This window comes from Neophocaena asiaeorientalis, unplaced genomic scaffold (assembly GCF_003031525.2).
Source record: "Neophocaena asiaeorientalis asiaeorientalis breed wild unplaced genomic scaffold, Neophocaena_asiaeorientalis_V1.1 scaffold1017, whole genome shotgun sequence".
In the NCBI taxonomy this organism is placed as follows: domain Eukaryota; kingdom Metazoa; phylum Chordata; class Mammalia; order Artiodactyla; family Phocoenidae; genus Neophocaena; species Neophocaena asiaeorientalis.
In genome coordinates, this window is record NW_020172679.1 from 91,974 (window position 1) to 104,800 (window position 12,827).

Sequence of the window (12,827 nt, forward strand, 5' to 3'; positions counted from 1 at the left end):
CTCATGAGTGCCACTGACTCAAAACAGGCCTAGCAATTTATCAGACCTCCCTTAAACAAGAGACAATTGGCAAGGGCATTTTCACCCAGCAATTACTTGCACTCAATTTCTATAGCTTCATTTAATTGTAAGTACAAAAGGGATGACCAAAGCTGAAAACTGGGCCTCTTTATCCTTTAACCTCATTGCTTTCTCAGGCAAGCTACTTCCCTGAATAATCGTTCACTTTAGTGACCACTCCTTTGAACAACAATTTTCCAAAGCAACACACCCATCCCCACAGAACAGGAAAATTTTATGATAGTGTATATAAATCCTGGCACAGTAAGGGAACTATCCACTATCTCTGTAACCAAAGAAAAAGGAAAAAAGTCATGTAAACAAAGAAAAGCCCAAGCTGGGTAATTATTGAGAGCAGAGGCCATTCATAAACTCACTCACATTCTCCCCTGGGCTGCTTTCTGGAGCTAAATTTGGTTGCAAGTTTCAAATTTAAAAAAATGGTAATCCATAAAACACAATCTCTAAGAGATCCCTTCTTGCACCAAAATGTTTTATTCAATAAAATATTGATGGCAAAAGCACAAAATTATATTTTAAAATGAAATCTAAGCATATAGGACACCTACAGATCAGATCGTATATATCTGTCCTCAATATGAACTCTCCCTGGATAAGCAAATGGTATTTATCCAGATAATCATGGTGCTTCTTATATAATAGGCACTTAATAAATATGTGTTCAATTAATGCCTGGTATTAAAAATATTTTATTTTGATCAATTTCTCTCTCTCACAACAGAACTCCTCTGTATATGTGGAAAATATCTTGAACTTCATAAAAAGCTAAAATTAATGGAAGAGAAATACATATGTTCAATGCATATTAACATCAATGTTGTTCATCTGAGGCAGTGTTTCATTCTGAGTTAATGATGGTTGTTTAATATTTAGGCCTTTTAAAAGGTTGAGCCATAAGGTTTTTGTTTTCTTTAGTTTTATGTAGTTTCTAGAATTCCATTTATTTACAAGACTATATTCAGTTCTAAAATGCACATATGACCTTGATTACACCTGCTTTTGATTTTTCCTGTTCATGTGGATAAACTTAGTAATTTTAATTCTACCATCAATTTAGACAATTTCACCATACCTGGTTTCTATAGTCAGTTTTCTCTGAGAAACACTTTATCAGTCAGACAAAATAATAACTGAGGGAATCATAAAATATATCTGATAAATTTTAGACAAGAAGCAAAGCAACATTATATCTGGAGAAATTTAAAATATGTTTATGTCTATAAGCACTATTTTAGTGCACAAGAAAGCAAAAAAGGAAAAATGTGGGCCAAAAAGCCAGAAATAGAAAATACTAAAGTGCTGCAAAAAGCATTTGGTTAAATCCAAAATGTCTACTACATAAGCGAAAATTAAGATTCAGGAAGCAAAGCAGAGTGACATCAATTTCGGTTTCTCAAAGGGAACATATTTTACTACTGGCAATTATATATTTTTTTAATCTTAGGAATTCTTTTACTATCATCCAAACAGAAAAATGCTAAAAACAATTCAAGTAAAAGTTTAATTGAATTCATGATAACTAGCAATTGATTATAATACTTATCTTCCTAGCTGCCATGGTCATAAACTTTAGCATCAGAATAATTGCTATATACCACCTCAAAATGTCATTGAAACATGGCATATTAAGGAGAGAATTTTAAAGCATAAAACAAAAAGTGTTTTAAGTAATGTGTACTGCTTGCTTGTGCTTGGCATGGTATATAATAAAGCTGCCACTACATCTTACCCATTTTGTTAACATGAAGGTAATTTCAGATCAATTTTAGGTCCTACTTTATATAATGCCATCCTGCCACTAAACAGGGAGAAAAGAAATAAAATAATAGAATAATAGTTTCCTAGTCACATTCTTTGTGGCAGCTATCTAAAAGCTTTCTTGCCAAATTATCTTTTAGTGGATTTATGAATGCCCTTTGATATCGAACTCAGTTTGAAATTTTATAGTCAAATTTTCTTTCTAATTTCACTGAGAGAATGAAGATTCTTATTTTTTTTTTCTTTACCACATATCTAGAAGTTCACCTCCCTCTTCCTTACCCAGCCCTTTTCTTTTTTTTCAATTATAAATCACTTCAGACTTCACAACACCCTCCATTCCAATTTATTTTCCCTGTTTCTGAGGCCATACTTTCTGTCCCTATGGCTCTTTATAAACTCCTTTGGGGAACTACATTTCAGGATAGAGCTAGTCTTGTGAGGATCACTTAGCAAATATCAGATAGAAAGGTGAGTCTCGTAAAAAACTCAACCAGCTTGGTCCCAAGAATATTAAAAAGGAAAGTTGAACCATGGAGTATGCAATAAAGTGTGACCCTAAAAGTTGTTCTGTGGTCAATGTTTATAATTTGCCAAATGTAAGCTTTTTAAATTTTTATCTATTTATTTTTCTTTTACTAGGAAGTTGATAAGAAAAGAGGTTAATGTATTTAAATAACTATGCCAGATAGGGTGATTTTAGCATTCGTATGATAATGGTAACTGTTGTTTCAACTTCCCCATTGTTTTGGGGCTACTCAGGAACATAGGTGACACCCACTTTGTTGTTCATTAACATCACTGAATACTGGAATGTACATTTGCACTATTATTATCACAAACTAGTAGTTTTGACCTTTTATTTTTCTTCCCTTTGACTTCAATGCAGGTGGAGTTTTTTTCAAATAGGAAATTACTGACAGTGAATACTGGGTTTTTCTTCATATTTTTCCCTCAAATTAAGGTAGGAATGAAATAAAACAGGAAAATTGTGGCCTTTGTAGTTGTTGGGTTACCTATATCTTTTAAAACGTCTTTTTTAAATAGTTTCATTATATACTTTAGAAATGTTGCCTCATATCCTAATTAAAATTATTGTTTTGGGAAAAATAATCCATTTTATTCCAGATCAGCATAACAATGCAACATAGGATATCATCCCGATGGTTGCTTTTTGAGCTTTTCACAGTACTACTTGTATCTTGAAACATAATTTTAGTTTGGACTGAAGTTTCCAGAAAGCTTAAAGACATGCAAATTTAATATAAAGAGAGTCAAAGATGAACACAGGCATAGAGCTGTTAATTTTATATTGTCTTACAGTGTTCTTTCATATTCATTGGCAAGTTTATTAACACAGATACTGATGTTAAACTAACCCCTTTAAAAACAAATTTGTTTCATTTTAAAGGGTGTCTTAGACTTCCACCATTTTTAGCTTTCATGTAACAATTGCTTACATCTTGCCTTCCTCAATCTTATATTCACTCTTTCAATATTCCTTCTACTAATATTCATAAATTATCCACCTTGACTATACAAGAACAAATGCATCATTTTCAAAAGATGAAACACATATGACAATTGAAATAGACATTGTGCCTGTCACTTATCCTGGAGTAGCATACTATTTGCTAAACAAATAATTGCTCATCACTCCATACATGCCATTGCCCCTGCACCACCATATTTGATACAAAAAAACCTGTTTACTTTTGATATGAAGTGAATCAGTGGGAACCTATTTTATAAAAATGACGGTATTCTAGTTGAGGATTGCTTTGTGGTAGGAGCAAAAGAATACCTCAGGTCATATATTCCAATCTAATTCAACAAAAAATGAACCATCCTATGCTCTAGTTAGATTATGAAAATCACTGGAACTGATAAACAAATGGCTACAAGAACTAGTAAATGAAAGAACAGCCAAGAGATGGAATTTGGGTGACCGTACATTGCGTATATAGCTGCAATCCAAGAGATAATATCCTGTAGAACAGAGCCAGAGAAGCAGAAAGAAAAGAAATGAGGTTCAAAAGCAAACAAAGGCAACAAAGATTTCCCCTTTCTGGCATAGCTGTCTTTGTGGTACCTGGGAACGGTCACTCCAAAGCAAGCTTTGGTAGGAGGAGGCAGTTTTGAGAGGGGAGCACACTTCCCGTGAGCCGATGGGGTCCAAGGCCTCAACCACCTTGTTCATGGGCCCACTGTAGGTCCTCACTCGCTCATACACTACATTTTTTTCTGGAGGCTGCTGGGCTTGGCTTGACTGATGGTAGCAGCGGTAATGCTGGGGCTGGCACTGCAGCACTTCTGGGGATTGCTGAGTCCCACAGCCGCTGCTGCTCATCTCACTCCAATAGTTTGAGCTCATCATCTTCTCAGTGGTCACCAAGGTACTCCCCAGATGCTCTCCCTAAGGAACAAACAGAGAGAGATCATGAAAGAAAGGGGCAGGAAAGCAGGCAGGCAGGCACACGTTAGAAGCCTTTTATCAACCACCTCTGCCTATAGTGGTGCCAGGGAGAGATGGGAGTTACCTGAGCAACAGCAGAAGCCGGTCTGGCAGCTACAGAGGAGGCAGCAAATAAAGTAATTGAGTGCAAATGCAAAGTGGAACCACCCCGTGAGATTGCTCCAGGAAATAGTACTGCCACGCCCCTGAGGGGCAGAATCACTGGGTAGGTTTACCTGCCGGGAGAGGCCCTGCTTTGTTATGGAGATAGCTACTAGGCTGTCCAGTAGGGTAAGGAAGTCTGGAAAGAGCAGAAATGTGGAATTTCAAGGCTAAAGCCAGAGCTTCCAAATTCACAGTCTTGGAAATTCACTTGAACTGTAAATAGGCAAACAAAGACATGCCCATGCCAAAACTTACTGCAGAAAAAAGGTCACAAATGTCACATGAAAGTGGCTTTCCCATGGTTCTTAAGCTTAGCAAAGGTAATTACAAACATGAGTATTATCATTCCAGAGTCCCAGACCAAAATAAGGGGTATTAGCCTAAGGACATTAGTTTTCACAGATAAATCTGCATTCTTTGCAAAACCCAGCTAGTAATTGCAGTTAAGGGAGATTGCTATGAGGTTTCCTTCTAGCAACACTCTCTAATTTGTGGACCTGTTTATCTTGCTCCAGGCCTTGTGTGGCTTTCTAATTTAAATTGAGGAAGATTTGTCTAAATGATTAAATTGCTGTCTGTAGGTGGGAGATTTGGTCAAGAAAAATATAACCATTCCAGAAACCCTCTGCATTTTAGCACTTATATTTATTGTTTCACATTTTTACAAAGGAATGTACCCTGACTTGATTTGTGCCTTAGGAAACACTGAGTTTGATTGCCTTTTTAATATCTAGTTGTTAAGGGAGCTGCAAGTCCTGAGAGGTGCCTTACCTGATATAATGAGATTAAATATGCTCAGCACTTATATTTATCACTACTTGAAATTACAATCATAAGGTCTACTTAACCACCAGGTTTTTCCCTGCAAGATATTTCAGCACCACGGAACTCTAGAATATTCACTGAGGGTGTCTTCAGAAAAGGGACATCTTCCTAGTGTGTATATATACCATAGAACCCAAGCACACCACTACCATTCTGGAGAGGAAGAGAATATCATCAAGCTGTCTAGCCAGGTTTTTAATCTGCTAAGTAAACAAAAGGTAGTGACTTACTGGTCATTCACTCTGACCATGCGAGAAGCTTTACATGGAATATCTATCATCCTCACAAATTTATGAGCGTTTATAGGTGAGGAACTGAGGCAGAGACACAGAGAGGCTGAAAAACTTCCCAAAGTTAAACTACTAGTAAAAAATGAGTCTGGGATTTGAACATAGAGCCTATAGCTCTACTATATTATACTGCTAAGTAAAAATTTAAATTATGTTCTGTATCTGGGCATCCAATACATCTTCTAAGTGGAAAACTAACAGTTTTGAACCATTAGCACGTTAAGTGACTTTAAAAAGAATCTATGGATTTTTTATGGAGGAGAGGTATGCAAAATGCTGAAAACCGACCTTAAAAACTCTTTAAAATAATTTATTGTATATTTATGTTTATATTTGCATACTGTGTGCAGAGCTTTCAAATCTAATCCTTGTTCATTATAATGCTGTTCCTCAAGGATCAATGAAAATTTAATTAGGAACACATGACCTGCCAAACAGCCTGGCAAAATATCAGATCAATAACTTGTTAATATCATTAGCAGTATCATTTTGAATAAGCTTTATATGTGAATAGGGAATGGGTATTAAGTGGGGTAATCCAGTCAGCTCTGATTGTTGAAATCTGAACTTAAACCACACACAAACACATATACACAGTGCTGTTAATATCTGCATCCAGTGCTATTAATATCTGTATCCTAGTAACAGATTGAGATGAAGACTAAAAATTCCTTCATCCATACCTGCTCTTCACATTTCTTGGATATATAGCATTTTGAGGTAACCACCTTAATGCAGTTGGGCAAAGAGTAAAGTGTGAAACTGACACCCTCTTTCAATTCCGGAGCCTCACCCATCACTTTTCCACATGCCTGGATATGAGGAAAAGAGAGCTTGAAGCTCAGGGATACTATATAAGAAATGAGATTAGACACTCTCTGGCAGACAAACCACATCTTAATATGAAACAGGTGTTGACCACCCTTGCACACCTCAGAGAGACCTACCAATCATTCTCACCAAAGTTTGTGCTCCTTCTCTGAGAATGCATTTATGCCTTCGTTGATCTGCTTCTCCAATTGTTTTATTTCTCCTTTATGCAGATAATGTTAATACTCACCTCTTTTTATTAATAAATGCATATAAATTATTTGACCATTTAATAATGGTAATTGCTCTGTTTTCTACTTGAAAACCCAAAGGCTTGACACTCTGCATTCCTCAGGCTTCATGATTATGCTACACTTCTTACACTGGTGGATGAGACAGTAAGAGTTGATTTCTTATTCTCAGCTCCAGACTTGTTCAGAGAATCCTTAATTATATTTCTGGCAGTTATTTTGTTTCACTCAGTAATATAGATATTTTATGTTTAGTACTGAAAAAACCTCATTTATGATGATGAATTTGATTTCCCCTCAGACGTGATATCCCTTTAGAAGCTAATTCAGTTCTAACAGACTTTTAAAAACCTTTAGTGTTTTTGATTATAAAAGTAATTTATTCTTTAAAAATTAAAATAACTGAAGACATGGAAAAAGTAGAAAATGAAACTTCCCATATTGATGGTAAGAGCAAGGGATAGAATAAAGATCAGGAATGTCTGCCATATACATTACTGGTAATAAAAATAACAACATACATACACTACCAAACGTAAGGTAGATAGCTAGTGGGAAGCAGCCGCATAGCACAGGGAGATCAGCTCGGTGCTTTGTGATGGCCTGGAGGGGTGGGATATGGAGGGTGGGAGGGAGGGAGATGCAAGAGGGAAGAGATATGGGAACATATGTATATGTATAACTGATTCACTTTGTTATAAAGCAGAAACTAACACACCATTGTAAAGCAATTATACCCCAATAAAGATGTTAAAAAAAATAACAACAGTGATTTGCATTTTGACTAAGCTGTTTTGAAGGTCATCTGAAGTCTTGACTTTACTTACCTCATAAAATTGTTAATAGGTTTAAATGAAAAAGTGCCTGCTAATTGTAATGCACTATCCAGATACAAACATTTTTAAATATACTATTAACAGATGGTGTTGTGTGATTTTTGTGAAATAGAAGGCTTTGAAAAGCAAAGCAAATATGAATGTCCCAAGAGGCTATGGGTCTGGTTTTTTAAAAGCTTAGCTACATAAAACCATTAAGGTAAAATAGTTCAGTTATTTATCAAAATTGATATACAGAACTATCTTAGAATATTAAATAATAACACTAATTATAAATTTAACACCAAATGAATTTTATAAGCATCAGTAGTGGAGTTTTCATTGTATAACTAATCCTGTACTCCACCTCTTGTTTTATGAGGCTGACTCTCAAATCTATCTCTAGCCTTAGCCCTGGCCCATTGCTTCCCGCTAATGGTGTAATGGCAAAAGATAGAGTTAAAAGCAAAGTTATTCAAATATTTTTACTTTTGATTTCTCTATGATCAGGGAGAAGTATGTTCGTATAAAAAGGGTCGACAAACAATGGTCAGAGGGAGCTAAAGGCCAAGGTAGTGAGATGATTGTAGGAAAGCACCCATGCTTTATTAAATAGGTCCAAGTCACTTGATCCAACAGAACTCCACTCCAGCCTTCTGACAGAACTAAAAGTTGAGCTTGCTTAACTGTTGTTGGGGAAGTTTAGACCAGGCAATGTTTCAGAATATCAGATATGAAAAATCATTGTCTTGATTTTTAAAAAACTGAATGGCGAAGTTTACATACTGAACAGTTTAGTCTGATATCAATCCAGGTCAAAAGTCTGTATTGTATTATCAAGTGTCTGATGATACACATACTTAGAATAGAGATAGTTGATCCCTGAAAGTCCTTTGGTATCCCCTATTATGGTTTCTGAATCTCTGTCCTTAAGTAAATTTTAAGTGTGACATAATTTTGCTCAGAAATAACTAATTCCAACATTCTAAGAGTCACACTAGAGAAAATCAGACCTCGATTCTGAACAGAGTAAATAACTCCTCTGTATGATATGAATGCAGCTGAACAGGCACCAAGCCACTATGATTCTGGAAGATCCCCAGGGATGCCTGACCTTTCCTGTAAAAGAGATTATTTTAGAACAGCATTTCTCAAAGTGCGGCCTGAATAACACTAGTGTACAGCATGTTATACCTGGAAAAGTGTTTTATGACCAAATAAGTTTAAGAAACACTTGGTTAAATATATTGCAAGAAGTAGCTTTATTGACATAATTCTTATAGCCTTTCATAAGCTAATGGACACTGTGATATTCTAAATGGGTCAATGATGTTTAGACATTTTCAAGTTTTGTTGGTGATGAAATATATTTTGTGTGGAAAAACTTTAGTGACTGGTGCTTTTCAGACTTTTTTCTTCTCTATGCTTTTTTCTTCATTTTTTTTTTGCGGTACGTGGGCCTCTCACTGTTGTGGCCTCTCCCATTGCAGAGCATAGGCTCCGGACGTGCAGGCTCAGCGGCCATGGCTCACGGGCCCAGCCGCTCCATGGCATGTGGGATCCTCCCAGACCGGGGCATGAACCCGTGTCCCCTGCATTGGCAGGCGGACTCTCAACCACTGCACCACCAGGGAAGTCCCTTCCATATGTTTTAAACTAAACTCATTAGGTGGAAATTCATAACTAGTTTATAATTCTACCAATATTATGAAAACATACCAAAGACCATTTGATCAGCCATATCACTATACCAGTGATACTTGAAGTGAGGTCTCTGAACCAGAAGCAGCAGCTTCACCTGGAAAATTTTCAGAAATGCAAATTCTTGGCCCCCACACCAGATCTACTGAGTCAGAGACTCTAGGGGTGGGACACAGCAATCTGTTTAACAAGACCTTCTGGTGATTCTGATGCACAAAAAAGTATGAAAATCCATGAATTATACCAATATGTTGGGGGCAGGCTTGGACAAAAGAGGAAGGCAGTAGTGCCAGAGAGATGAGACTTCATGTGTATTGGGTAAGAAATTGTAAGCAGCTCAGGAGTGGGTGATTAAAAGTCTATGAGGTGATATCTCATTGTAGTTTTGATTTGCATTTCTCTAATGATTAATGATGTTGAGCATTCTTTCATGTGTTTGTTGACAATCTGTATATCTTCTTTGGAGAAATGTCTATTTAGGTCTTCTGCACATTTTTGAATTGGGTTGCTTGTTTTTTTGTTATTGAGCTGTTTGTAAATTTTGGAGATTAATCCTTTGTCAGTTGCTTCATTTGCAAATATTTTCTCCCATTCTGAGGGCTGTCTTTTGGTCTTGTTTGTGGTTTCCTTTGCTGTGCAAAAGCTTTGAAGTTTCATTAGGTCCCATTGGTTTATTTTTGTTTTTATTTCCATTTCTCTAGGAGGTGGGTCAAAAAGGATCTTGTTGTGATTTATGTCATAGAGTGTTCTGCCTATGTTTTCCTCTAAGAGTTTTATAGTGTCTGGCCTTACATTTAGGTCTTTAATCCATTTTAAAAAAGTCATGAAGAACCTAGGGATAAGATGGGAATAAAGACACAGACCTACTAGAACATGGGCTTGAGGATATGGGGAGGGGGAAGGGTAAGCTGTGACAAAGTGAGAGAGTGACATGGACATATATACACTACCAAGCATAAAATAGATAGCGAGTGCGAAGCAGCCGCATAGCACAGGGGGATCAGCTAGGTGGTATGTGAACACCTAGAGGGGTGGGATAGGGAGGGTGGGACGGAGGGAGACACAAGAGGGAAGAGATACGGAATCATATGTATATGTATAACTGATTCAGTTTATTATAAAGTAGAAACTAACACACCATTGTAAAGCAATTATACTCCAATAAAGATATTTTTTAAAAAAGTCTATGAGGAAGTAGAGGTGAGCTACAAACTTGGGTAAGAGTCTCTCTATGTATATAAAAAAGTTAGAATAAGAATGAACTACAGTGTAGTACATTAATGATAGCTATCTAAGGTATTCTGATATTAAAAATAAAATATTTTCATTTTAATAAAAGGAGAATATTGAAGGTTATATAGTGTAGTGTCGATGAGCACATCTTTGCATTCAGACAGACCTGGATTTAGAATTTTGCTCTACCACATATTAGCTCTATGGCCTGGCAAATCATGTTACTTCTCTGAGCTTCTGTTATTCTCAAAGAAATGGATAATAGCCCCTAACAAATGGCTTGCTGTGTAGATTAGATAAAATGCATGTCAAGTGTTTAGCATGGTGTCTGGTATCTAGTAGCTATACAATAAATGGGAGTTCTTAACATTATGCTCTAGATTTGGCTTGGGATAAAGAAAGAAAGGGCTTGCCATGGCTTTGCAGATAGAAACCTGCCTATAGTAGAAAGTATCATATGATACAGGTCTGACTTGAGAAAAGGGAAAACATCAGAAGTGGGGAAATGCCAGATGACATAGCCACAGAGAAGGGCCTCTGGGCTGTTTCCAGTTTGGAGCAATTATGAATAAAGCTGTAATAAACATTTGCATGTAGGCTTTTGTGTAAACATAAGTTTTAACTTCTCCAGGATAAGTATCTGGAAGTGTGATTGATGAGTCACATGGTAAGTCTATATTTAAATTTGTAAGAAACTGCCAAACTCTTTTTCAAAGTGGCTGCACCCACTTTGTACTTCCACCAGCAATGGTAGAGTGTTCCAATTGCTTCTCATCCTTGTCAGCACTTGCTAGTGTCAGGTTTTTATTACTATTTATTTCTAATCTAATAAGTATTTAATGGTATCTCATGGCTTTAATTTAAATTTCCCTGATGACTCGTGATGCTGAGCATATTTCACAAGCTTATTTGTCATCCTTTTATCTTCTTTGGTGAATTGTTTGTCAAAATCTTTTGTCCATCTTTAGTAATTGGGTTGTCTGTTTTCTTATTGTTGAGGTTTGGGAGTTTTTAAAATGTATTCTGGATACAAGTCTTTTATCAGATATGCAATTTGCAAATATTGTCTGCCAGACTGTGGCTTGTCTTCTCATTCTATTTATGGTGTACTTAGCAGAGCAAAGTTTTTAATTTTGGTGAAACTCAATTTAGTGGATTTAATTTTGGTGAAATCCAATTTAGTGAGTTTTTCTTTTACAAATTTTGCTTTTGATGTCATAATTAAGAAGTCTTTGCTTACCCAAGGGTATGGAAATTTGTTCCTATGTATTCTTCTATGAGTTTTTATAGTTTTACAGTTTTTTTATAAACTATAAACTGTAGTTTCATAGATTTAGGCCTATGATCCATTATGGGTTAAATTTTGTATATAGTGAAAAGTTCAGGTTTACGTTCATCTTTTATTTTTGAATGTATATATTCAGTGTTCCAGTACCATTTGTTGAAAAGACTTGCTTTTCTCCATTGAATTGTCTTTACATCTTGGGTCTGTATCTGGACTCTCTCTTCTGATTTCATCAATCTATGTATCTACCTTTTCTCCAATACCACAGTCTTGATTATTGTAGCTTTACAATAGATCTTAATATTGAGTAGTGTGTGTCCTCCAAGTTTGCTTTTTTTTTTCAAAATTAGTATGGCTATGGCTATTCTAGTACCATTATCCTTCCATATAAGTATTATAATCCACTTGTGTATATATACAAAGAATATTGTTGGAGTTTTTACTGGGATTGCATTAAATTTATAGATGAATGCACTCCCTATCAAACTACCACTGGCATTTTTCACAGAACTAGAACAAAAAATTTCACAATTTGTATGGAAACACAAAAGACCATGAAGAGCCAAAGCAATCGTTTTTTTTTTACATCTTTATTGGAGTATAATTGCTTTACAATGGTGTGTTAGTTTCTGCTTTATAACAAAGTGAATCAGTTATACATATACATATGCTCCCATATGTCCAAAGCAATCTTGAGAATGAAAAATGGAGCTGGAAGAATCAGAATCCCTGACTTCAGACTATACTACAAAGCTACAGTAATCAAGACAGTATGGTACTGGCACAAAAACAGAAATATAGATCAATGGAACAGGATAGAAAGCCCAGAGATAAACCCACACATATATGGTCACCTTATCTTTGATAAAGGAGAAGAAGAAGAAAAAAAGGTCATGAAGAACCTAGGGGTAAGATGGGAATAAAGACACAGACCTACTAGAACATGGACTTGAGGATATGGGGAGGGGGAAGGGTAAGCTGTGACAAAGTGAGAGAGTGGCATGGACATATATGCACTACCAAACGTAAAATAGATAGCCAGTGCGAAGCAGCCGCATAGCACTAGGGGGATCAGCTAGGTGGTATATGACCACCTAGAGGGGTGGGATAGGGAGGGTGGGAGGGAGGGAGACGCAAGAGGGAAGAGGTATGGGAACA

At 36.3% G+C, this 12,827-nt stretch overlaps 1 protein-coding gene across 1 annotated transcript in view; it reads right to left on the reverse strand.

Annotated features, from left to right (window-relative positions):
• LOC112396183 (POF1B actin binding protein) overlaps positions 1–4,216 on the reverse strand; it is a gene marked incomplete at its 3' end in the record, with an annotated part of 94,627 nt that extends 90,411 nt beyond the window's left edge. Inside the window, 1 exon segment of the mRNA XM_024739780.1 lies at positions 3,932–4,216. Within this exon segment, the coding sequence (XP_024595548.1) occupies positions 3,932–4,216 (285 nt within the window).
• Positions 4,217–12,827: the final 8,611 nt, after the last annotated feature.